At 47.8% G+C, this 26,973-nt stretch overlaps 1 protein-coding gene across 2 annotated transcripts in view; it reads right to left on the minus strand.

Annotated features, from left to right (window-relative positions):
* Myo16 (myosin XVI) overlaps positions 1–26,973 on the minus strand; it is a 537,302-nt gene that overhangs the window by 21,649 nt on the left and 488,680 nt on the right. For both annotated transcript variants that reach the window (XM_046454924.2, XM_058582735.1), the window contains exons 33-34: positions 15,937–16,095; positions 5,844–5,935 (exon numbers count right to left, since the gene is read on the minus strand). In XM_046454924.2, coding sequence (XP_046310880.1) covers positions 5,844–5,935; positions 15,937–16,095 — 251 coding nt within the window. The remainder of the gene's footprint in view (positions 1–5,843; positions 5,936–15,936; positions 16,096–26,973) is intronic.

Below are 26,973 nucleotides of genomic sequence, written 5' to 3' on the forward strand. Positions count from 1 at the left end.
TTTCGGTCTTGCTTTGGTCTCATCCCTTATTTCTATGCCCCTATTTTTGTAAATGGAAATGTGTGCTCAGTACCTTTATATGTTGGAAATTTGTAAAATGCTTTTAATTTTATAGGAGCTCACATGTGAGATTTCCTTGAGCTTCAGAGAAGACTTTGGACTTGAACGTTGAACAATCCCATAACTGTTGAGGCCATGGTGACTCTTGGAAATGGACTAAATGTAGGCTGCATTGTCAGATAAATGAGAGCTTTGGGGGGCTGGGAGTAGAATGTTATGGTTTGGATGTGAGTGTCCCCCAAAAGCTCAAGTGTGAGACAATGCAAGAAGGTTCTGAGGAGAAATGATCGGGTTGTGACAGTCTTTATAACTCATCAGTGAATTGATACCTGATTGGATTCACTGGGTGGTGACTGAAGGCAGGTGGGGTATGGTTGAAGTGGTTAATTGGGGGTATGGCTACGGGAGGTATATTTTATATCTGGAGAGCAGGGTCTCTCTTCCTGATGGCTGTGATATGAGCTGCGTCCCTCTGCCACCCTCTCCTGCCCTAATGTTCAGCCTCACCTCTAGCCCTGAGGAATGAAGCCAGCCTTCTATGGACTAAGACCTCTCAAACTATGAGCCCTCAAATAAACTCTTCCTCCTCAGCAGTGAAAAAGCTGACTAAACACCATCCCAACAACATAATAACCATTTCCAGAATAATCCAATAACCTGTAGAGCAACCCATTTTTTTTAACCTATTAAGGGGATGCCCAGCACTAGCTAGTTTTCATGGGTAGTACAGGATTACGGACATAATTCTGGTTAGTCAAAGTCTGGATGGAGAAGGTGCTGTGCTAACCACAGGGTGATGATGCATTCCTCTGTGGCAGGATGGAATCAAGAATTCAAATACTGTGCTTAAAAATCCAGCTCGAAACCTAACACAACAAAACAGCAAGACGCACTGTAGCTGGCTGTTTCACCACCCGCTGTGTTTTTTCATAAAGGCATACCAGCACATAAAAGAATTCCACTTCAAACTACACACAGGATAGGTTCTATCAAATCGCAGTTAGCTGTTGGGTTCTGTTGGTACTATACGATCTCCTACCTATTTTAGGTTGCATCCGCTATGTCCCATTCAGAACTGGTGTTCAGGATACTAACCCTGGAAGAGGGGAACGTCATGATAACCATGACAAGCATTTCTCTGAACTTACACAACTGCAGGCAACAAGCTAGGCGTGCCACACATATTCTTTAAATAACCTGAAAAATACTTGGTGTTTTCTATGCCCACATGTTAACAGATGTGGGATTCTTCTTCAGTTCTTCTTTCTCCTCTTTCTTTAATTTGAATAATTTAATCAACATACTATTGAATGAAGTCAGTAGGACTACACATATCTTCCAGCTGTGTCCCTCTCTCCTGCACAGATGCCTGCTAACTGTGGGTTGCCCATCTGGAAGCTGAGTGTGTGCAGGTACCACGGGGCCATTTTCTTCTTTAGTAAAAATCAGCCACTACTCTGATTTCTCACTCTTTCAATGTTTCTTATGATTGAATTCTCCGTATTGATAAGAGTCAATTAGAAACACAGCATTTTAATATACCTAAGATATATATATATATATATATATATATATATATATATATATATATATATATCAATTGAATAATGACAAAAAATAAAATATAGAATTTTTAAATTAAATTAAAATGTTTAAAATTTTTATTTTCCAAATTTCTATACAGAACCTGCCCTTTCCCTGTTGAAAATGCTCCTGTTTGACTCAGACCATCGAACTAACTTGCCACCTGCGTTTCTTACAGTTAACAGGTGAATCGCCAGTGGAGAGCACTGGTTCTCGGAAGACCCGAGTGTGTGACTGAGTCTTCATATGATGCCTCCTCTGTTCACAGCTCAGATGATGATAGATAGATGACAGACAGACAGGTAGGTGGTCAGAGAGAGATAATAGGCAAGTAGCTGATAGATGATAAGTTGTTCCTTCTGAAAGGATCATCTACTTGCTGTTCCCTGGTATTATTTCATCTAGCACACAGTTTGTTTTGATTCCATGTGATAAAGTATTTAGATCAATCCATATGAGAAAAAGAGAATATAGAAAAGTATTGGATTTATTTAGTAGCCTGCAACTCTTAATTTTGTTGATATGTGACATTACAAGGAGGTTTCTTTAATGGTTTGGTAAAACCAACCACAGAGCTATTTGTTTCTGGATGTGGGTCAGTTGTACCTGGATCATATATATGGCTGTCACCGGCAGCTATATCAGAGGTGAGTTACATATTTATTAATATCTTGGGCACTGGATCACCACCATTTTAGCGAAGACTATCAATGATTCTTGTGATGAATATTTGAATGTGACCAATATTCACAATAACTTCATTCTTTCAAAAAGCAAATTTTTAAAGTTTGAGAAGAAATATGATAAATGCCCAAAATGAAAATGAAGCTCATGACGTGGGCAGCATTGCCACAGGGATAGGCAGCTGGGGAAACCGAGACGCAAGGCAAGACTGGTAAAGCTAATGGTCAGTTAAAGGCACATCAGCCCCGCTCAGAAGAACAGAAGGAAACACCTCATCTTTCAGCGTCAATAGTGGAACCCCGCACAGGCCTGTAAGCAGCAAGGTTTCTGCTGAGGGTGTGCACGAGGCAGTAGGTTTGATCCAGGCCCTTCTGCCTCCCCCTTGTTTTGCCCCACTCCACCCCCAGCTTTCATGCTGTGGCTCTATTTATAATCCTCAGGCTTCCTGTGTCAGGTTCCCGGGCTCCGTGAGTCAACAGAGGGGTGTGCTCACAGCAGACAGCAAGAAGCCATTCTGGGATGGAGACGTGGTATGTCACTCACTGTGGAGTCTATTCTTCCTAAGTCACTTCCAAGTACATTGTGCCAAATAGCCCAAACTTTCAAAAAATTATTCAGAACTCCTAAAATTTAAGTAGATAGATGTCACATTGTTTCTATAAATGCTATCTAATTTCAAAACCAACTAAAACCTATGAGATTTCAGATTTGAGTCCACAAAGCTCCCTTTAAGAACCGTGCGTGGATTTCCATGATGTCATATGTTCACTGTTGGTGGTATTTATACCCATGCTGTGGAAGGTCATGGATATTTATCATGGTTCACAGCATGGACCTACTGAGCCTTCTATATAAGCAGCACATGGGCACAGCTGCTTTTATGACACAGTTACTACCCCAACTTACACTATTTTTGACTACTTTTAATAAAACTCATTTTTACTGCTTTCATGCAAAGACTTATATTTGGCAAGTTAATAAAAAGTTATGATGGAATACAACATAATCTATATTTTCTGTGTGTTGTTATCTCAATAAAAGAAACAACAACCACTTATTAAGGCTCTGCTCCTATTAGAAAGTGTTCTACATCATATTAAAAATAAATGAAAAAAATAAATATCAATGAAGAGTCTATACACTTAGGATAAAACAATACTTCCTTGAATGTAACATGGATTTGATGAATAATAACAATTAAATTAGTGTTTCAGACAGAATTCTTATCTGCAAGCAACAGAACTAACTCTGGACATCTCCAGCAGATGGAAGCTGGAGGAAAGGTCGGGTAGATGGGCTGCTGGAAGAGACGCCAGGCAGCAGAGGCACTCTGACAAACACTGCTGCCGCTGGGTGGAGCCCCACGGATCTGCACTGTCACCCCAAGGCGCCACGTCCATTCCTTATATCTCACCCCACATCCTTGGTAGATAGGCTGAGCCTATCTTGTGTACTTGTCCAGCTGTCAAAGGAGAAGTAGGAGGGGGCAGCTCTCTCTTTACATCTTCACTGTGGTGGGTAAGAAACTGAAAAGTGAGACCAACAGCCAAAACACCAAATCACAAACGACCAAGAAGGCGACTCAGTCTTTTATCTTGACCCCCCAAATTTTTCACATTTATGAAAGATGACTCCTCCATTCCTTTTAATGGCTCATGGCTAGTTCATTCTAGAAACAGGATGCACGAACTGACATCCACCCAGCCTCAGTGAACTTTCTGGGTGATCCTACGCACGTCACGACATCTCTCTCCTCTTATCTACAATGATGCCCATGCATGTCATGCTCCTTAAAAGGATGCCATGAAATGATAGCAGTGCTGGTTACAGCACTGACGTCCTCAGAGAGGGATTCAATTCTTGTTCCATATTTGGCTTCACTGCTCTAGGACCCATGCATCCAGGACTGACTTTCTTCATGAAATTTCTGTTGAATTCCATTGCTGGAAAACCTGCATCTATGTGTCTGCACTTGCCCTATAAACGCCTCACAAGAGAGCTTCTGGAAGATATGTGGTCTTTGGATCTCAGGGTCACATCACTCTCCCAGTGTATCAGCCCTGAAGAATCTGTCCTCGAGTGTGAGGTCACAATCTGCATGGAAGAGAAGCGTGGCCTTCCACTTACTCAGGGAAGGAAAGTACGTAAGATGACCAGCAGCTTCTGCATCATCAGAGGAGTGGGCCTCGGAAAACGGGCCCCTTCAAAACCCAGAGAAAAGGAGTCTTTTCCCATCTCTCCTTACTTCTCAGGCAAATCCCTGAAAGATCGGAGGAAAAGCTCCGGGAATGCCTGTTTATGAACCGTCTCTCAAAATCACTCCTTTTCCCTGTGAACCACACTGTAGTGGAAGCCTGGAAAAGATGGCGGATGGCCTACCGTGTTGTAAGGTGGAGGAGTCAACTCTACAATAAAAACCCAACCCGCCTTCACCACGAGTAGGTTCCTCTGTGAATGATCGCAGAGTAGATGCATCTTCAAGGAGCACAGGGGACAGCAGGACACTCCCTTACTACCACCAGCATTTTCTCGCTAGTTCAGGGCCCAGACATCAGCACAAGTGGTTCCAGCAGACTGCACACTCTAAGACTGAAATCACTGATTTCCTCACGACTTCATCAGTGTTATCTAGGAAATCTCAGCTGATAATGTGGCCATGCCTACCTAATTCCAGATATCCTGATGATTATTAGCTGGACAGTTGATTTCATGGGGACATCTGGATTCTCAGCTGAGACCTTTTCAGCTTCTATGTAGATACTTGACATAATACAAACTGTACTGGAACTTCATCGAAGCTGAGAATCCTGTTGCTAAAGCAACAGTATTTTAATGTGTTGATAATAAGCTTCATAATTGTTGAGTCGGGCAGCACCCTAAATGCAAGGCCACGTCATTTTAAAAGATAATTATTAAAAGTAGGACTTACAAATCAACATTAAGAGAAAAGAACACCCTATTACATAAATTCTCCTTATTTCAAAAAATGCTCATGTCTTTGTTTTCTCTTGAATAAACCTTATTTGGTGACATTTTTAAGGCCAACCACCACGAGTGTGGACATGAGATCCACGAGCTGCACAAATAGTGGTGTGAGTTGTGCTCTCACGCGATGCATGGAGCTCTCGTCCTGTGCTGTGGCCCAAATGGGGCTGGACTGCATGGAGCCTGTGGAGCTGAATGGCTGGCCACAGGGCTCCAAGTTGTCCATGCCGCGGCCACTTCCCGCTGCCTATTTTAGCTGATGTCAAATTGAGAAAATATTGTCATTTAGCAGTTTTGAGGTCACCATCACCTGACAGTGATTTTAGATTATATCCATGATGTTCTACTTTAAAATATCTATTGATTTTTAGCTGGTTTGGATATTCTATATATTTTTTCCCTGCAAGCAGAAACCTGGAGTGAGTAGGGAGAGAGGAGGGAAGTTAGGTTAAAGAGCTTAGGGCAGAGGAGGGGAAAACTGAGCTCCGGGTCATAACATGCTGAAAGTGGCGTGGACGCGCAGCACTTACCTGAGTGGTGTGGCTGTCCCGGTGCCTCTGGAGCGACGGCGTGGCCGTGCCACTCACACTCAGCCGTGAGTACCGGTCCTCTTCAGGCGAGCCTGCGGAGCACAACACAAAGCCCTGTTGAGTGGCGTCTCCCTCCCCACCTGAAGCAACCTGTTCAGCACTGAACCAAGCCGACCTTGTTAGGGTTCCGGGCTTGAAACGTCAGTGAGCGCTCACTGAATACGGAGTTTCCCACCGAGTGTGGGACACAGTGTGTTGCCACAGTCGCACACACTGTGGAAATACACCGGCAGGACAGAGAAGATGTAATGAAGAAATGAGTCACCGTGTCACAAGAGTGGGTCAGGAAGCCCTGGAGGGAGGGGACAGAGGGACTTCTCTAGAGGCTGAGGAGAATTTGAAGCAGCGTTGATGGGGGAAGGACCAGAGAAGAGTAGTCCCCCTGGATTGCTGGAAAAGGCTCTTGAGAGGCATCAGGGAGGGAGGGCAGGAAATAGAGAGGACACCAAGTGTGTGTGTCTGCTGAGTCCACGGATCACAGGTCATTCTGTCCACAGCTAAAGACGCACGATGGATTGGAATCCAGGAAATTTTAGCAGCACCCCCCGCCAATGGCATAGAAGTACTCCTGAGGCCCCAAATGACTTCATTATCTCTCACGTTTCCCGACTCAGCATTGGTGAGACTGTCCTATGCATTGAGGGTGTTGAGCAGTGTCCCTGGCCTCTCCCTACTACTTGCCAGTAGCACTCAACTCAAAACTTCAGTGTTCCCATTGCTAGGTGCATCTTGGGAACCAATCTGTCCACCTGCAAGGTTGGGGACCATCGTGATAGGGACCCCCTGCATTGCCAGAAGTGACTTGGTTAAGAAACAGGAACCGATACAAGGAGCAATAACTACCCACTGGAATGAATTCAACCAGAAAACTTTAAGTACCAAAGCAATTACTCCTCTCGTCTGAAAGCATCATTAACTACATAGTTTAATTGATTAAACATATACATGATTCCTAAATTAAAAATCATTAGAAAATCACTGCACATTGTTCCGGTTACAGGAGACAGGTAGTTCCTCAGGGAAGTCCATGCGAGCCTATCGACATCTAACAAGGCCTGCCGATTGACCTTGCTAAATGTACAAACACCTCCTCATGAAGGCTGACTTCACTGAGCAGGGTAAGTCACTGTTGCCCCTGGACCTGAGATGCCTCAGGAGCCTGGTGCTGGAGAAAGGGCCCTTGCCGTAAGCAGTGGCAACATCCCCCGCTGGCAAGGGGGACTACTGTATTTAGATACTGGCAGCAGAAGGTAGGAAAGGGTGCAGCCCAGCAGTTAGTGTTGAGCAATCCAGAACCCAGACAGGTGGAAGGAAGCCTGGGGCCTAACCTGGTGCACAAGTGGGAAATCCAGGCAAGAAAACAAGAAAGAGCTTGGGGTTCCTGTGAGAGACTCCCTCTTAGAGGGGGATGAGGGACCGAGGGGCAGGCACAGGCCCGTCCACCACCAGGACACATGTCCAGCTCACCTGGCATCTTAACTGAGACAGGGGATCTGAGGCAGGAGAAGGAAAACATGATCAAGTTTCCAAAACTGAATTATAAATTAGATGTTTTCTCTTAGAATCAAAACAGAAAGTCAGTTTAGATTATAAAAACAAAAACCCAGAACCTAATCAATTGCACAATGTGCATTACTCAGGATCGATTAGATAAAATGAGGAATTATTTATGAACATCCTCTGAATAACTGAGAAACACCGTGGCGAGGACAGAAAAGTCTCCCCTGACGAGAAGCTCATATCTTACTGGGAGTGACACGCAGCCCGAGCACCACAGAGGGACTGCGGGTCAACAGGGTACAGGTTCCACAGGGTGCATTCTGCCGGCAGGGACTCACAAAGCCCTGTGGTTGCTGCCAGCCGCCTGGGAGAGGGGAGAAGGCGAAAGGGGGAGCGGGCTGAGGAGACCCACCTGGTGGGAGGGAAAGGAGAAAATGTAGTGAAGCCCAAGGTTGCCCCAGGCCAGGGGAAGGCCTGGGAAAGGTTTGGCCAGAGGAGGGAACCAGTGATTGTTCTGGAAGTAAAGCAGGCCAGGGGTTCAGAAGGTTTGCAGAAGATTCTACAGGAGAGTGACTGACCGTGTCTGTAGACAAGAGATGGCACTGCAGATTTCTGAGAAGAGACGGACACCACTGCATTGAAGCTGTGAGTTCAATCCCCACCTGCCGAAGTCTGGAACCTGCGGCCAACTCAACAGAGCAACAGCTGGCGCAGGTCTGAGCAGGTGCACAGGTGGAGACGGAGCCCGGTGAGGACAGAGGGCAGGAGGTGGAAGCTCCACATGAGAAGGGTCTCCTCCAAGAGGAGGAGTCGAGAGGAGCCCTGGGCAGGAGACGCCTGGCCTGGCGGAAATCCTTGCTGCTTCCAGCAGATAAAGGGGGCGCCCTGGGCCAGTGAGCCCGTTTGGGGAAACTGGAAGCTTGTTCTCTAACAGCCTTGACTGTCCACAAGTAGAGGAAGGGTGCTGCTCTCAGGGTGGCAAATTAGACCTCCCAGGACACAAAGAGGAAGGGCTAGGACATTCTCCTTCTGGTCCCAGAGTTCTGGGTGCTCTCCACAGGATCCGAGGAAGGGAGAAGCTCCCGGTCACGCAGTCCACACGCCGTGCCCAGGGGTGCCCAGAAGCCCCTGAGGTGGAGGGGAGTGGGGTGAACTGTGAGGGTGGGCGGCCCTGGGCGGTGTGTGCCTAACCAGTTAGAATCTGGTAGCCCCTGTCTGTCACTCTGCAGGACCCATGTTGTCCAGTCCACAACTACGGGGTGTGGGCCCCCTTTTCACATCCTCGTGGCTCACCACGGCTCTGATCTTGAAGACTTTCCTCTCGTTTCCAGGAAATTGGACAGCTGTGGTCTCTCTTGACATCCTGTTCTGTGCGTCCATTTCTGCTCTTCTCAGAGTTTGAACATTCTCAGCCAGATGTTCCTTCTCCTCCCTCTTCCACGCCATAGATAATCCCCATGTGTCCAGCCTCTTTGAAAACCAGCCCTTCCCATCCTCCATCTGGAGCCCCCACCTAAACTCCAAGGGTGTGATTAGCATTTATGTGACGTGGAGTCAGAAGTCCCCATTTGTTGAACTGCAAACCCATCTAGGGAATTACTCTCCTCGTTGTCAACCCCCTGTCCCTGCCTAAGGGCGCAGAGTTCCACCACTCACCTCTAAGTGGACTCACTCATGGAGACTCTCAACTCTTCTGGCAGCTTGTTCTGTAACAGCCTTGACTGTCCACAAAGACTGCCAAGGCCCAGAGACAGCACTTGGGCCTGGCACACCCAACTTATGGCCTGTTGCACAGTCACCTCAATAGCACAACCAGGCACATTTCTCAAAAACAGCAAAGCAAGCACAGAGTGGCTCTCTAAGCTGCTGTTCAAGGCCCTGTGCTCTTGTACTGGGCCATCTGTTTCCCATCTTACCCACTCACCCACGCCTCAGTTCCCATTCCTGCCGCAGATAACACTGGGCAGCAAATTCACAAACCTTCTCTCCTCTGCTCATTTTGAAAAGTCCACCCTTCCCCCGGAAGCAGCCTTGGCCATCCCAGCCCAGAGGAATGCCCTCATGGACGTGGAAGGTAACAGCAATCCTTGCTCCCCTGATCCGCTGGACCCTTATCGCTGACGGCCTTGGCTCCTAACCTCTTTTGACACCACTGTCAATGTTCTCTCATGTTCACTGAACACACAAAGGAGGACACTTGAGTCGCTCAGATGTCATCTGACCACTGCAGACAGCACAGCACCTACGTGCAATCCACGTCCTCAACGTACTCTTCAAGGGCCTGTAACGCACCTGCCCCTTCACGAGGTTTCCCTACCATTCTGCCCTTCTTGTTACTTTGAAAACACAGCAGTCCTCCCCCTGAATCATACCCATGTAGTCTCACTTGGTTCACTCCAGCAGCTCCAGATTACACTGTCCATCATTGCCCTGAATACCAGGGCAGGCCATCAAAATGACATGCACATTTGACTATCCCAGGGTGCCCTGGGATCTATGTGCCTGTAAGCCCTGGAGCCACCTGCACGGTCTTGGAGACATGGATCCACCACCTGCTCCCCTCGGCTTCCTGGTATAACTTCTGCTTTTGTTGCTAAATCCTGTGGATCCTCCAGCTCCAAAGTCCCTGGGATTTTATGACAACTGTGTGCAGGTGGCGTTTACTGGGCACCAACTTCGTGTCTGCACTGCCACACTGAAGACCCAGAGCAGTCCAGGAGCAGACTCTTTGATCATCCCTGTTTTTAAAATAAGAAAACTAAGAAGCCGAGACATGCTGTGCCCATGGTCATGGAATTGTCTTGTGTCAGAGCTGGGGTCTGACACGGGCGGGGTGACCCCTCAAGCATCAGGAATAGGACTTCCGAGTGATTATCTAGTACATCATTTACAACCTCAACTCCCAACTGAGCTGGAAAAAGAAAAAACTCAACTCAATGAATGAAGCCCAAATGAGACATGATGTAATATGACTTCAAAACCCTTTTCACCAGAAGCAGGAGTCGGGCAGGGCTCAGCGGATGCCATAGGAGCTTGCTTTCTTTGCAAAGGCAACTCCTGTTACTCACAGTAGACAATTAGAGAACATTCCAGATTGTCAAGTGAAGGCTTGTTTCCCTTTCTCTGGCCCTTGGGCTTTGAGTCAGATGACTGTACAAATTCCAAAGCATCTCTGCAGTTCTATGAATCAAGTGAGGGAGTGGGATGTGCATGGAAGCCTGTTTTCTGGGCTCCAGCCAGAGGCTCCTGGGCCCATGGTGGTCCTGGGGCAGTGGTGGTCCTGGGCCAGGGCTGCCAGAAGCCATGCTCCAGTATGTCCAGATCAGTGTGGTCTGGATATGACTGCTGAGTCCAGCACGGCCCTCGAGTCCATGCAAAAAAATGCAAAGTCCCCGGATCCATGAATGAGCTTACCAGTCCTGCCTCTGAGCAAGCCTTACTCTGTACCAAGGGTGGACATAAAGCAGATGAAAAAGAGGCCATCTTCACAGAAAGAGAAAGGCAGACCCAAATGTAATGGCTCTATTCTTTAATTGCCGTTTTTCCTGATGCTCAGCAATAAAATGTATATTCATTGAGCAGCAAGAAAGAAAATCATACTGATGATAAAATGTCCTAGTTGGAAATTTTTATATCTCTATTTCCCCACAAAATAAACATCTTTATATTCACAACACTTTGTTTGATATAGCTAAAATGTTCTAACATTAAAAACTGCTTTCTAATCTAATGATAAATAACCACAAGTCCAGGGAATAATTAAGTACACACACACAAAAATATCCAAGTCTGTGTTCACATCAGTAAAAAGATGGCAATTAAAGTAAGTGATAGCTATAATTACCCACACATAACTATATTTCAGCAAATGAGCAAACAGATAATTATTTCTGGGAAACAGAGGTAGCATGCAGATACTGGCATTCAAAAGAGAAATCATTTCCTAGAAAATAACACTATTTCTGTTCCAATTAGAACTTTAAGTTATTTTAAACATTTACTTTCATCTTGTGCCTTTATTTAGAAAGGACACTGTACTATCTGAATTATGATTCTGTACCGTTAATTGCCTTAAGTGTTATCGTGACCAGATCAAATGCTGCACACAGGGACATTTGTTCAAGTTGTCCAATACAGATGGAGAAACCTCCTGACTCTGTCCTCTGCACAGCACTTACTGGTTCATCTGCAACATCCATCACTGTTTCAATCAGAGGATGCCTAGAGGAACCCTGGTACACAGGGCATGCAGCTGGATATTTTAATAGTCCTGGGGAAAGTGTCGGGCATCTGGAGATTGATGGTTTTCACAAGAGTAGACCAGCGTAAATGCGTCAAGTTGCTTTGAGAGACTGTGTCCCCAAATGAAATGATTTTTCTGTTGTGCACATAACTCGAGATTTTTCAAGTGATCTTCAATTAATGTCCACACAGGAACAGCTTTAAAATCTGCTTGCCATAAGCATTTAAGGGAAAACACATAAATCTGTGTCCAGGGTGTGGACCCGCACTATTTGTTACATGCTGGAGTTTAGAAGCCTGAGATTGCCAAAGGCTCAGTTCTCTGGTATCAATCTCAAGGAGCATGTTCCATGAACATTTCCATTTGGGTCTGGAGCGGTTTCATTTGCATGGTTGTTTTTTTGCATTTCGGTGAGTTTTTTGTAGAGCAAGACTTGGAGCTTTTTGTTAAGTTTTCTAAGACACTTTCCCAAGTGGTAGCTTTTGTCTTTAGCCTCAAAGTTCAGAAAAATTAAACCTTTGGGGAAGGGAAATTCCCTTCCTTCCTACGCCTGCATGGACACCCCTTTCCCATCTCTCTAGTTTTTTAAAACATTGTGGAATTGTAGCTGCCGAACACATCAATGACCCCACCAGATGGGAGGGGGCATCCCTTTCTCCCCTAGAATATCTTCTTTTTTGCACCCTCTTTATTCTGTCACCCTGGATAGTGGATTATCAAGTCTGTTAATGTTTCCAAGGAACACTTCTTTTCCCAAAGAACCAACATTGGTTTTGTTCCCTGTTCCGTATTTCAGTAAAGTATGTCCTTGCCTTACTGCATATTCCCTCCTACTTTCTTGGTGCTTATTTTCTGCTCTTCAACCCTTATTTGGATCCCCCTTCTCTCCTAGCACATAGGTTTAAAGCTACCTGTGTCCATCCGTTGAGACCTCAGCCACCCCCCATAGGTTCTGTCTTATTTTCACGGACGTTAGTTGGAATATTTTGGTTTTCAATTCAGACTTTGTCTTTTTTCTTGAATGCATGGATTTCTGGATTCAAGAACTTCTGAACACTGTGGAGCTCTAGCTTCCTCTCTGTGTGGACTCTCAGGACCCTCCCGTGTCACCAGCCTGGCAGGAGAGCTCTTAGTCTGTAAAGTACTGTGTTATGAGTTATTCATGCCATAGTTTGCACTAAACGAGTCCTTTAGAGTTTAATTATTTTAAGTTTTCTTCATGTACGTCCTTAGACCTTCCACCAAGACCCACTTGTTCCACCTTTTAGGTGATCAGGCCTCTTTTGCCCTCTTCTCCATCTTTTGAGTTGATTGACGTTAAGGATGCAGCTGGCAGGTGGGATTTGTCCTGTATGATATTAGAGAGTTTTGCTACCGACTGCACTCACCTTTTAAGTGATTTTTCATGCCTTCCTCTACCTCTGAGCATTCCAAGTCCACCAAATGCTTAATCCTTTATGCTTTTATTTTTTTTTCTAAAAATATTCTTAACTCCCTTTCATTTTTACAGGAATTTTTTGGTTACTTTTAAAAATTGGTGTCACCAGTTATTTTCTTTGAGCATGTTAAGTATGTCCTTCTACTTGTCTTTGGGCCTCAGCTGCTCCTTTGGTGGTCATCTGCCTCTTTTAAACCCCTGGCTGCTTTAGGATTCGTGGTTAGCCTTTATTTTATAAGTATCTCACTATGACCCTGGCAGTGGTTTTATCTTCATTTTTCTACTCATGCCTTCCGTAGGTTTGAATTTAAAAATAAGAGCTAGGCTCAGTTGGGCTTACTACACAGACGGGGTGGGGCCTCCTCAGGGTGCACGTCCCTGGCCTGCAGGAGCACAGCCCTCTGTGTGTCGGCAGCACCTGGTGTGCCTCTGCAGTCTGCTCCTGCCGTCACCCCTGCTCTGGCACCCACTCCTGTATCTGCAGGAGTGCACTGTGGCCTTCAGGTTCTGTTTGCCAAGTCATCTGCACCATCGCAGATTGTCTCTTGGGTTTCTGCTGCTGTTTGTTCTGTTTTGTGCACAGTAGAGGGTCGTTCCCATCGGCTACAGAGTCCACCGTGTGCTACTCAAGCCTGTAAGGTGCCCTGCAGAGTGCCCTGTAGGATGCCCTGTAAGATGCTCCAGTGAGCCCGCCTCTGGGCACTCAGCTCACGGGCTCCCTCCTCATGCAGTGTGGACTCACCAAGGAGACTGCAGCTCTCTTCCTGGCTGCTCTGTGTTTTCCCAGGGGGAAGCCTGCTGCCCTGCTATGAGGCTGCCCTAGGAAGAGGGCCATGTGAATGGACTCACTAGAATCCTCTGAGGCCTGCAAAAACCCCACACATGACCTTGGAAAGGCACCATCCCTCAGCCAAGCCTGGGTTTGCTGCTGGTTTGATGCCTGCCTCATGAGGAAACTAAACAAGGGCATATTGCGGAGCCATGCCCAGCTTCCTGACCCTAAAAAACACAAAATCACAACCATTTGATGCACAAAGCCTCTAAGACCTTCCTTGCCCGAGGGTGTGGAAGGGTCGGAGGTCAGGGGTGGGGTGGGGTAGGGATTGGGAGGTGGGGGGCAGGTGTTGCACAGCATGGATAACTGCTGCCATCCAGGCGCCAGTGGAAAGACCACACTAGGCCCAGGTGATCATGCGCGAAGGTGCTGTCAGCCTTTCGCCCAGCTGTTCCTGTGCACTGCTTCCCTTTCCCTCCGGAGGGTCTCGGGTTTTACAGTCAGCACCACTCACCACTTTCCTCAGTGCTGGGGCCAGGGTTGGAAACCTCACCAACGTTTCTCACCGAGTCTGTCCTCTGACCACGTCCATGTGCCCTGGCCCTAGGATTCCAGCAGCCCTCCAGCGGCTGGGACAGAACCCGGGGTGGCCCCCATGCTCAGCAGGCGCTCTCCCCAGGCCAGGCCCAGCAGGGCCATGTCCTCCCCCTTCCCTTTGTTCTGTGTCCCCCCCAGAGGTTCTCTGATGATCCTCCATTTCCCCGATGGTTCTGTTTCGTATTAAGCAACCGTGTCTAATTAAGTTTAATTTCATCCTCTATCATGCTTCATTTTATTACTGAGTTTTTCAATTTTAGAATTTCCATCTGACAATTTGTGTATGTTTTATTTTGTTCTTGATTGCCCGTTTCTGCTGAACCCCCCGTGCTCCCATCCACGCGGGCAGGGCACACGTTCTTACTTGAAGGTGTACATCTTTGGACTCCAATCTTTTGAGCCCTTGTGGATATGCTGTGACTGACAGCTATTTCTGCAGTGATTTCTCACCGACGTGTCTTACTGCTTTTGACTGTGTGTTGGACTTTGTATTTGAAAAACAGTTTGCAGGAATATTTTGAGGTTGGGATGCAATTGTTGTCTTTAGGGAGAGTTCACGTGTTTCTCCCTGGAAACCGTGGGCCCTGTTGCTCCAGCAGCACCTTGGTCATCTTTAGGTTGAGATGTTTCACAGCTGAGCCGTGGTTCCCGGGTCTGGCCACCGACTTTTGGAATAGACACTTGAAAGCCCTCCCTGAAGGTCCTGGTTGGTCCTAGGCTTAGTCTTTGTCCCTAGAGTCCAGCAGGCCACGGGAAGCACAGGTGGGCTTCTTGGCTGCCTTCCCTGGGCCAGGATGTGCCTCCTGCCTGGGAGGAAAGCCAGAGTACGGTCCTCCTGGCCTTGGGGCCTCTTGTCTCCCTTTCAGCCCCCTCCAGTAGCTCTCTGTCTCGAATGTTCTCTAGCACCTTCAATCAGACTAAACAAAAAGATTTTTTTTCCAGCTCTTCTGGATGTGCCCAGGGAAAGCGTGGCCAGTCATGGCTAGACACTGTAGGCATCTTTTATACAGGAGAAAAAATATCTGTTTACACAATTTGAGATACCTGCAGCCAAGCCGATTCCTACGCAATGTTCTCATCAATGCCCTTCAAACACCTGAAGGGACCTTGGCATTTATATCCATTCCTTCAAGATTAATTTGCTTCACATTTATTAATTATGAGAAAAAATATTTTTAATTGAAGTTATTGGTGGAGCATCTATTTCCTCCTTCTTCTTAGTTTAAACTCATTTTACACTGGCTCTTATGGACCAATACTGTAAAGCTTTCTGAAAAGTCACAAATAGTGAGTGCAATTTTAATTCCTTAACCCAGGCAATAATATGCTGACGAGAACACCTGCAGTGCAGTTCACAGTTTAGATCCTATTTTCCAGTTATTAAGCCTACTCCATTCTTACATTTTAAATTCATTCTTCCTAGAAAGTTGATACAGCTTAAAACTTTCATCCATTGACTTCTAAGTTTAAAAGTGCTTACCATTTGAGAAGGAATTTCCATTTTCTGCAGTAATAGCACTAGACAGTGAATTAGATAATTGAATTCCATGGTTATTTGCATTTCTATCTTGAGTCTCCGAAGCAATTTCTGATGTACTAGGATCATCCCGGCCAGTTAGGTTCATGTTAGTTTCAAAACCTAAAGTAAAATTTAGAAAAGATTATTCTTGTATGATAAAATGTACTGAAAAAAATGAATAAAGCTATGAAGAAAATAATAAAGGTCACCAAATCAAATGCTAATTATAGTTAATACAAATTGATAATAATCCTTAAATTTTTGGCCTATATGATACTCACCAAATATTGTTGCAACACTGTTAAACATGAATGAAAACATTAAGTGGTAAAAGCCAACTTCATAATTTGTCATTTCCAAACATTTACTTATGACTTTTGATGTCATAGGTCACACAGCTTATCGCAGTGTTGCTCAAGTTGAGAAGGCTGTAAGTTCATGTATCTGGAATTCTGGATTATTACATTTAAATATAGTAAGACATTCTTACAGCTTTCACAAATAACAAATGTTTTCAATGTGATGATACATTTTTATTATTCCTTTTGGAAAAGGAGACTTCCAATGCACTATAATGTATTCTGTACACTAAAATAATTAAACATTTACTCTTTGTCCTATATTGAGTGTCCTGTGGTGCATGAGGTCAGAAGCCATTGTCCATATTTAGTAAAGGCCAAATGAAGGCTTTTGAACACCTCAGTGCATGGCCTTCGGAACACACTCACCCAGGCAGACTATCCCAAGGTGGGTGCTTTGACCTCAGGCAAGGGTTACAAGTGACCAGAGCTTCACATCAAGCCTCTCTGTACACCTCTCCGCCTGGCCTGCAGCCTCCCGTGTCAGTTCCCTCTCAGGCCAAGACCTGGATTGACTCTCACTTCTCAGAAACCCCAAGCAGCTCCAGACCCTGGAGGGGGTGACTGAACAGAAGGCGAGTTGTGCTGTGTTTGTGCTTTTCGCTGGTACTCAGTGGATTCTGACTGTCTTGAAGCTAGGCCTTTCAAAGGTGTAGGCTAACAAATTATTCAAAAGTGATAACACCATCTTTTGCATTATTATACTTGGTTCATGGCAAAACAGTGTGTTATCATCCCTGACCCCAATAACCCAGATCCCAAGAGGCAGAGACATTACCCATATTTTACTGGGAATTGAGGTCAATCAAAGTCATGCAGCTGGAAAGAACTAGAATAGAATTTTAACCCTATATTCTGGTCACTGTTCAGTTTTTTTTTCCCCACTAAAAATCAAATTAAATAAAATTAATTTGATTTATGCATAAAATTCTTGGAAGAACAGCTATTGCCTACAATATGAAGAAAAGCGGAGGCAGAAAATGTAGGGAGAGAGGAGGAAGGAGGCGCAGGAGGCAAACAGGCAATGGGGAGGGACAGGGAAGGCGGGGAGCCTCCAGAGCTCGTCTCTCCAGGCTGGCCTCTCCAGGCCTGAGCTTCCGGACTGTCCCTCAGTGACATTGCCTCCCCTTGTTCCTTGGGTCCTGCATTCAGGTGGCCCCCAGGCATGTTCCTCTTGCAGGTTTCATGTGCTATTCCACATTTCCTCTCCCTGCAAGCTGCTCCCCCATCCACCCTGCATCTCCCACCCACAGGTCAGGACCTTGGTCACATCCCTGCAGGGACCTCTCATGAGCTAACATCCACAAAGCACAGCCTGCTGTACCCAGAAAGGAAGACACAGCCTGAAGACTGAGAGGTGGAAGATGCTGGATTGAGAGAATGAAGGCAAACTGGTCAGAGAGTCCATGCAAAAAATCCTCAGATGGCCAAAGCCATCCTGAGCAAGGAGGAGGAAGCGGGATGCATGGACTACCACATCAGAGGGATCAAAACGGCACGGCACTGGTGTAAAAACAGACTCATAGCCCAGGGAACGGGAGAGAGAGCTAGGAAGTAACCCATACATATGGCCAGGTGTTTTCTCCACATGGTGCTCAGAACACACATTGGGCAAAGATGACGATCTCCAAAAGTGATGCTGAGAAAGTCGGATATCCACACACAGCAGAATGCAGCTAGACTTTGCCTTGCACCAGTTACAGAAGTCAACTCGAAATGATTAAAGCTTCACCATGAGATCTGAAACAGTGCAACTATCAGGAGAAACAGGGGTAACACTTCAGGACATTGGAAAGGGCAGGGAGTTTTTGGATAACACCCCAAGAGCACACAAAAAAACACAAAAAGAGAAGGAGGGGGTTATAGCAATCTAAAAGCTTTTGTACAGCTAAGGAAATGATCATCAAAAGGAAAAGGCTGCTCACAGGTTGGGAAGAAACATAGGCAAACTCTGCCTCTGACCGTGGGCTGGTATCCAGAATATATAAGGAATGCCCCAAACTCCAGAGCAGAAAAACCCAATTAAAAAATATGCAATAGACCTAAACAGACATTTCTCAAGAGAAGACATACAAGTGGCCAAAAGGCATAGGAAAAAATGCTCAGCATTACCAGCCATCAAGGAAGTGCAAATCAGAACCCAATGAACCCCCCACTCGAGTCCAGGTGGAAGGCCTACATCAAAGACAAAGACGGCAGGTGCTGCCAAGGACAGGAGACAGGAGTGCAAACTGGTACAGCCACAGTGGAAACCAGTAGGCTGAGGATGGAGCTAGCGTGACCCTGCAACCCCCCTCATGGCGCACATACCCAAATGAAGCAAAGTCAGCATGTTGGGGACACCTGCTCTCCTGTGCTCACCCTGCACTCCCCAACAGCCACGACTTGAAAGCAACCTACAGACCCACCAGTTCATCAAAGACAAGGGGTGCAGTGCACAAACACAACAAAGAAAGAAATCACGGCATTCACAGCAATGGGGATGGAACGGAAGACTTTAGGTTAAAAGAAATTACCAGGCCAGAAAGACAGGCCCTGCGTGGAACCTAAAAACGTGGATCCCACCAGAGTGGAAAGGACAGTGGGTACCAGAGGGGAGGCAAGTAAGGGAAGGGAGAGAGGGGCCGGTCGATCCCTGGTGCTAAGTTACAGTTGACAGGAGCCAGGAGTTCTGGGTGCTCTGCACAGTGGGGTGGCTACAGACAACAATGGCAAACTGTGGATTTCAAAAACTCCAGAAGAAAGAACTTGAATGTTTCAACACAAAGCAATGATAATGTCTGGATAATAATCTGATTTAAACATTATTCAATGTACACAGGTTTCAAAACATCACGTCCTGCCCCATGAGTACGTACAAGTTCTTTGGTATCAGTTAAACATAAGTTTAATTTACAAATGTCACAGCTTCAAAGTCCAAGCAGAAGAACTTATCTAACCCAGTTAAACGCCCAGTAGGCCAGCCTGGCTGCTGACTCCCTTGCACATGAAAACTCAGGCAAAAGCCTTCCGCCCAGCCAGCAGGGCAAGGATAGTGAAGCAGACAGCTAGGCTGATCTGCACCGTCAAGATCTCCGCTGTTCCTGATGCCAATCTGGAATAGGCCGAAACTGAAACAAGGATCATTCATTTTGGTCCAGTCCAGAACTTCTATCTATGAAAACAAATTCCCATTTAAAGCCATTTTGAGACAGCCCTTCACCTGCTTTTATTTCTGTTTAGGCTAGTTTATTTTTCGACCCTTCAATTTGGGTATTTATTGAGTGCCTACTGTGTGCCCGGTACTCTCCAGCGGCTGAAGGTGAGGAGTGAATTATGGTGGTGGAGTCCCGAGGTAAACTCCACGGGGGGGAACACTTGTGGGTCCTCAAGGTTTAGCAGCATGGTCAGGTCAGGGCACCGTCTCCCTGAGGGGGCCTTTCAGCTCTGAGAAGGCGCAGGAAGAAGCAAGGTGCACAGACGCACCTCGCACGTGCAGGAAGAACTCCCTGTCTGAAGAGCCAGGTAGCAGCGACCTGAGAAGTCAGCATGTGGGAGCACAGGAGTGACACAGGGAGACAGGGGCCACCAGACAGGGCACCATCTCTGCGGTCCACCCACACGTCATCGCTGAGTTCCTCTGTGTAGGGTCTTCCCTCCTTAGTTCCTTTGTTGATATAAATGACGAAGCAGCATCTTTCCTGAACTTCATGTTGTCACCCACTGCATGATGACGAGCTGGGAGGCTGGAAGGGCACTCTGGCAGCGAAACGGGATCGCCCTCAGTGTCAAGGTCCCCCTTTTGGGGTGGCCTTTATTTGCCCACATTAGCAGGGGAGTCCTGGCTTATTGCGGTATGGGCCGGTGTGTGCTCCTCAGCACCTTTACTCCCAGTTAAACCCAGCTGTGCCCCAGCACCTGTGCCTGCCTTGTTAACCTCTCCATCTAACCCCAGGAGAGCCGGTGCAGAAACCCTGGGTAATACGATTTTGCTGTGAAGGGGCAGCTTAGAGAGGGCAGGTTGGCAACCTTCCTTGCCCAGAGCACCCATTACCTGGGCACAGCACTGAAGGAACGGAAGCAAAGACAAAGGAAGGGCACGTTGGCATTCTATCTGGAGAGGCCTTTGTCCCTAAAGCACACATGCAAGATGCATATTTCATGGAGAGTTTGGGAATGATTCAGAGCAAATAAAGTCACCAAGCCTGTGTGTGCCTCCAAGCAGTGGTCATCAGCACTATGAGGGCGAAGAAAAGTCATCTAGATAGGGAAGAGTTGACACTCTCGAAGGACCTAAGGAAACCAAAGAAGTAAGGAGAATCCCACCTAAGAGGTATGTCAGAGGCATTTTCTGTCTCTGCGTCTCGTGAAATATATGGTGAGCAATCCAGTGCATGCTCTGGCTGGGTGCATGGTGATGGTAGCACCAGCAGGCATGAATACCTAAGGTTTTTTTTAAGCCTCTAAACAGAGTTCCCTGTTTCTTTGTGACCTCTGCCTGGTGCTGTTCCACAAACCAGGTGAGGTGAATCACATCAGCATGTGACTCAGAGATGAAGTTCTGGCCTTCATATTAGGATATGATTATTCCATATAAGTATGCAATACAGACACAGTTACGATGAGTTTTAAACTAATGAGATTAAAAGTCTTTAAATGTTAATATAGTTTTTTCACTTGTCCTGTTATTTTTATATGATTTAAATATCATTGTGGGTGGGTATGATTCTTTTAAAACCCGTTTTCTACAGGAGGTGATCCCCCCACACCCCAGGGCAACCTCACGGGTGTCTGGAGACATTCCTAGCTGTCACACCTGGGGGAGGGAGGCCACTAGCATCGAGTATAGGGAGGCCAGGCACATGGCAAAATGTCCACGATGCACAGGGGCCCCACGACGAGGCCCATCTGGCCCAGAATGTCACCAGTGCTCAGTGAGGAGCCCGCTTCCAACACAGGTCAGGTCCCCCCGGCTCCCTCAGCCTCTCTGCCGGCTCTTACCTGAGCTGAGATCTACAGGCTGCGTGGACCCTCCACAGCCGGACGCCTGCTTGTCCTGGAGGAGCCTGCTCGGCCTCTCTGCACCCCTCATTCTGCAGGAGCATGGCAGCTCCCCACGTTGTCCACTCCCCAGGAGGCAGGACTTCAAGGTCACCCCTGGAGCACAGCAGCCCTCTCCCCAGGCCAGGGCAGCTTCTGTCCCCACTTCTGTCCCCACTATGCTTCAGTTTTCTACCCAGTGCTTCTGGCTCTGGGCACACTGCACTCCCTGGCTGGCTTGCTCTGTCTCCCTTCTCTAGAACATGGGCCCTGGGAGCCAAATCCTTCCCATGCCGTGCTCCAGGGCCTACAGCAGTGCCAGGCAAGGGGAAGTCACTCAGTGTGGGTTGGAATAAAAGAAAAAAAAAAGGAGCAAACAAGAAACAAAGTGTGAACGACATTATTGTCATAAAGATTGTGCTTTCCCAGCACAGCTGCACCCAGCGACTGTGCAACAGTTATAGGCTTGCTCAACCAAGCCCACGCAGGTGAGTCTGGTGGGACCCTGCACCAAGACCGCACTCTCCCTTCACATCAGATGATGGAAATGTGAGAAAGGACTTCCAAAGGGAGTAATGTGCCTTGGAGGTCCAATTTCAATTTAAAATCATAAGGTAAGGAAAATATCTCATTTCACCCATTGCACATTTTCTAGTATCCAAAGCACCGGAGCCATTTGCTTTCTACCTGAGCATGTTAACTTGTAGAAGATATCCAGGGAGATTTGAAATCAATACCTGACATCAGGTTTGAGGTTCTCATGTAGTTTCACCATGTCCTGCCAATTGTCCACGTACAAGGGCCACACATATTTAGTCTTTTTAAAATCTTAGATCAGTCAACAGTTTCCAGCACCAGCAAGTTAAAGTCAATTTGGTAAGTGTTGGAGTGCTTTTTCTGAGCCACATGTGATCCTGAATTCTTGGTGTCTGGGTGCAGTGGCAGCTCACCAGGACTGCAGTGAGTGGGGCTCTGTGCATCCCGACCTCTGCAGAGGGCCCCCTCCCCAAGGCCCAGAGAGGGACTCAGACAGTGGGAGCATCGGAGGGATTATTTCTTTCTTTGCATCTATAAGCTCCTGTGAGTGTGTACTGTGCTTCTTCTTTTTTTTTTTAAACAGAGGTTCATTTCACGCCCTAAATCTTCACTGGCCATTTCTATTCTTTAAAAAGTTCACCTACCTCCAAATGTATAAGCTTCTGTCCCTGGAAATGGAACCTGGCCCAGGCATAGAGGGCTCTAGCAGTCATCCTGCCCTGGAGGACCTCACATCCTCCGGGAGAACAGGGGTGGAGTCCTGGAATGAGACCACCAGGCAACAGAGCCTGTGGCTATCATGGATGTTTCGAGCAGTGTCCATGTGGGAGGGGTCTGACTCCTCAGGCAGTACCTGGGCCATGTCACAAGTCCACCCTGATGTGAGAGGAGGGAATAGGAATGGAGGGGAGGAGGGAGGCGGAGAGGAGGGAAGGGGCCCAGGATGCAGACTCTGCAGGGGACAAGAGGCTTCTTGCTGGGGACAGTCCTTGCACACACTCGAGGAAGGAGAGGACTATGACGCACGTCGCAGAGACTGACACAAGCACTTCTCAAGTCAACAGCTGCAGGAAGCCTGGCAAAAGGCAGAGCTTGCCCACGATGCCCAGAGCCCGGCGGCTGCCCCGGGGTGCTGAGAACTGAAGGCAGAGGAGCAGGGCGTGAGCGGTCGGCCAGCCACGCTCCTCAAACCAGAGTTCTCGTGCACTCAACATGTACTCAAGCCCTACAGGGTCCGGACTTCACGCCACGACGTAGCTTCGTGCTTTACAACCCGTGCGCCTGCAGGAAATAATCCCTCCCGTGCTCCCACTGCAGAGTGCCCAGAGGACACCGTGCATGACAGGAAGTCATGGTACAAGCTGGTAAGAGCAAGGAGGAAGGCAGAGAGGACAGTGCTTCAGTAGAGGAAGGTCGAGGAGTGAAAACTCTGCAGAACTCTGGGGGACTCTCCTCCGACTCCTTATCTGGAGATGCCGGCCCACTGGGAAGGGCGTCCAGGGAGCCTTGCCAGGGAGCCGCTTCTCAGGCTTCTCCAGGACCCCACTCAAAGGGTGACTGCCCCAGGGCGCCTTAGTGTTAGGGTGGCAGGTGACCAGGGCTGAGATGACCACAAGAGGCCCCGGGAGCCCACTGCAGAGCTCTGAAGGGCAGCAGGCGGAGGGCACAGAGATTCTGGAGGCTGGACAGCATGGGGAGAGGAGGCAGAGGAAGGGTCAGCTCTGCCCAGGGCTCCGGGTGGGGCTGGGAGCAGGGGCTGTGGCTCCTGTGGTGTCACAGGACTGGCGTCCACCAGGCTTTCTGAGAAAGGGTGTAGCCTGAAAAGGAAAGTAGTTTTAAAAATATTCCCTTGGTAAATAAAAGTGTGTGAGCTTCGAGGAGAGACTACGACCGGAACAGCAGCGGGATTCAGACTCGGGCAGCGGCGGAAGGACCGGGAGTCGGAGAGGAGGGGGAGTCCGAAGTCCCTGGACTAACGCCAGCAGCACCCTCTGCAGCAGGAGCCGGCACGGGGCTGCGCAGCTGAGTGGAGCCTATGACCCCCCCCCCCCCCCCAGGAAGGGCTTCTTCCAGGAAGAGCTGGTCCTGGGAGCCAGGAGGAGAAAACAGAGAGTGCAGAGCCAAAGCAGGCGCAGGCCCAGGGCAGGGGTGGGCAGGGGAGGGCTGCACGGGGAGCTGGCCTATGGCATGCCGCAGAGGTCAAGGCAGCCAGAGCGAGGCGAGCAGCAGTGTTTAAGAAGAAGGCTTGAAACTCACCTCCCTGGCTCCCCGAGAGGGCGATGGTTGACAGTGCATTTTGGAATCAGGAGACAGGACCCGGGTTTCAGTAAGGCAGGAGGAAGACAGGCTAGCAGTCAGGCTGCCCTAGCGCTCAGAGCGCTTGGGAGACACAAGGAAGGTGAGGCGCATGGCGCCCGTTACGCACATGGCTGTGGCTCTCGCGGCACTCTACAGGAAGAGTCCTCCCAGGAAAGGCCACTGGGCCCAGGGAGTGCAGGACTCTTTCCTACCTGGGCTCAGGAAGGGGACAGACACAGAGCGTGGTGCCTGGTGCTCTCTGGGCCTTCTCACAGTCTCATTTATAAGATCGGATGTCACAGCTGGACCTGCCTTCAGACATACCTGGAAGGTACACAATTAAATGTGGACAGGCTCCCCTTGACCTGAGGTCAGCCTCCAGTTTGTGTTAAACCAAATCTGGTTTGAGTTAGAGGAGCAATTCCTTTTAGATCTGATTTCTCGGAGAGTTTCAACTGCACATGAGGAAAATCAGAAATAAGAACTTAGTCATCGCCCTCAACCTGCCGCCTCCCCGGAAGGGAACTGGTCTTTCTTTGATTGACAGACAACCAGAGTATTTTTCTTCCTGTCTCTTCAAAGGAAAAAGGTCAGGGTGAAGAGTCCCACAGGCACAGTGGTCCAACGAGGGGGGAGACCTAACATGTGGATCAGTAGGAGGAGAGCAGGATGTCCCAGGGGAGACGTGTGCTGTGAACTTGTGCACGCTTTGAACAACGCGGTTCTAACTGACCCTAAGCCACGTGCAAGAGATTCTAACCAGCCCCCTTGCTAACAGTCGCTGAAAAGTACGGAGAAGGCCGTCTTGGTCTGCTGGAGATGGAGAGGCCAGAACCGAATGCTGTGGTTCAGCAATGGCTCTTGTGGTACAGCCAGGACCCACAGACTGGTTACATTTCTAAAGAATTCAGAATTGATTGCTTCCAGGAATGCACAAAAAGTTAAGTCACGCCAATTTCCTTTTAAACTTAACCAACTGGATCTGCATTTGCCCATTTGTTCCGCCCCTGCCGTAGAGGGTACAATCTCTTCGAAGCCTTTCCTTGTCTTTGTGCAGCTCCTGATATAAAGCTGGTCAAAGGTGCAGCTCCTAAACAACACGCCTGTCTGGCCCACGGCTTGTTTCCTGCAGGGTTCCGCAGGTGACAGGTCACTTTCGCTTCTGTTGTTTTACTTCTCCTCCTGCCAGGTGGGATGCAGACCCTGGGGTCCTGAAAGGGTGAGTGGGCAGTGGCTCCTCAGGCCGCTGTTCAGGAAAATGGTCCTTCTCATAGTCCCCAGGAAGCGGGCAGAGGAAGGCCGTGCCCTTCAGTTCAGCATCTCGGACACCCACAGCTGGAAGGGCAGCTGGTGTGCGGTTCTTCGTCAGTTGAACATAAAACAAAACTGGACTGAACAGGGAGAACCAGCAGAAGTGAAAAAGGAAGAAGAGGTCATCATGATGGCCAGGGCCATCTGGGATGGGTCAGCCAGAGACCTTGTGTGGACATTCAGCCAAGATGCCAGACCTGGGCGACACCCAGGTGGCAGGACAACTGGGCGGAGGTGGCAGCACTGTGGACATCAGGGGCAGAACAGCCCCACCAGCTGCACCTCTGGGGCCTTAAAGAGTCAACTATAAATGTCCATGGGATTGTTAGCAAGCCACAGGGACTGCTCCTGTCACAGCAGGTGATCGCCTGGACTCAGTCCTGATGCTTATGTGGCAAAACTTCCCCTGACCCCAGTAGTGACTCTGTGTCGCAAAGTAGATGCTCGTCACCTAGGAGGGACAATGCTGGAGGCAGGTGACACAGGGGTCCTGTGGGTCTGCACTTCACCCAGAGCCACAGGCCAAGGCCTGCACAGGGTGGTGGGTGCTGGGATTCTCTTCTTCAGGTGGCTCCACGGCTAATCCTTTCCCATCAATCCTCCTTCAAGTACAGGTCTAGCATCACTAATCTGGATATTCAAAATTAGAAATGCTTCAAAATTTGAAACCTTTCAAGCATTGACATGATCCCTATAGTGGAAAATTCAATACCATGAACCATTCACTCATGCACAATTATAATAAAAAAAAAACATCCTATAACATTGCCTTTAGGCTCTGTGTGTAAAGTGTATAGACACATGAATGAACCCCATGTTTACATTTGGGTCCTATTCCCAAGATAGTGCATTATATCTATGCAAATATTCCAAACTCTGAAAAAAACTTTAACCTGTATATGTGTTTATGTGTGAATGAATAAAAAAATAGCAAGGAAAAAAAGAGTCTTTTCCACATAGCCCAATGGAGTTACTACAACACGTCATTTGATTATGCCCTTTTAGGGATCTCCTTCGTGTGCAGGGTGAGGCCTGCACTGCCTCCCACGGAGGTGGCCCCCTCCTGTGCTGGCACTCTGTCCTGGGGTCCAGTTTCCTCTCCCTCCCAGGACAGTGCTGCGGATGGTGCACTGCAAGTGTGGCTGGGAGATCACTTCGTGGGTGGGACAGGCACTTAACAATGAAAGAGGAGAGAATACTTTGAGTAAAACTGGATGTCTCTCTGGCCTGAGGGCAGAGGGGCAGCTAGGGACACAAAGTTAGTGTCCCCAGGAAAAACACGACCTTCCTCCTTAGACACACTGGATTCCTCAGGTTCCCAAGTACCACTGCTTCTGAGGGAGCCCACAACCGAAGAGATCCACCACACTTTTTTTCCCAATACATGAATGAAGCTTATCCTTATTTAACTCTTTTTCTAAAACTGAAATACTGAGACAAAATGGTAATACCAAATATTACTGGTACTTTTATC

Source organism: Marmota monax, unplaced genomic scaffold, assembly GCF_021218885.2.
Source record: "Marmota monax isolate L192 unplaced genomic scaffold, Marmota_monax_Labrador192_F-V1.1 WCK01_AAM20220418_F8-fsc00026, whole genome shotgun sequence".
In the NCBI taxonomy this organism is placed as follows: Eukaryota; Metazoa; Chordata; class Mammalia; order Rodentia; family Sciuridae; genus Marmota; species Marmota monax.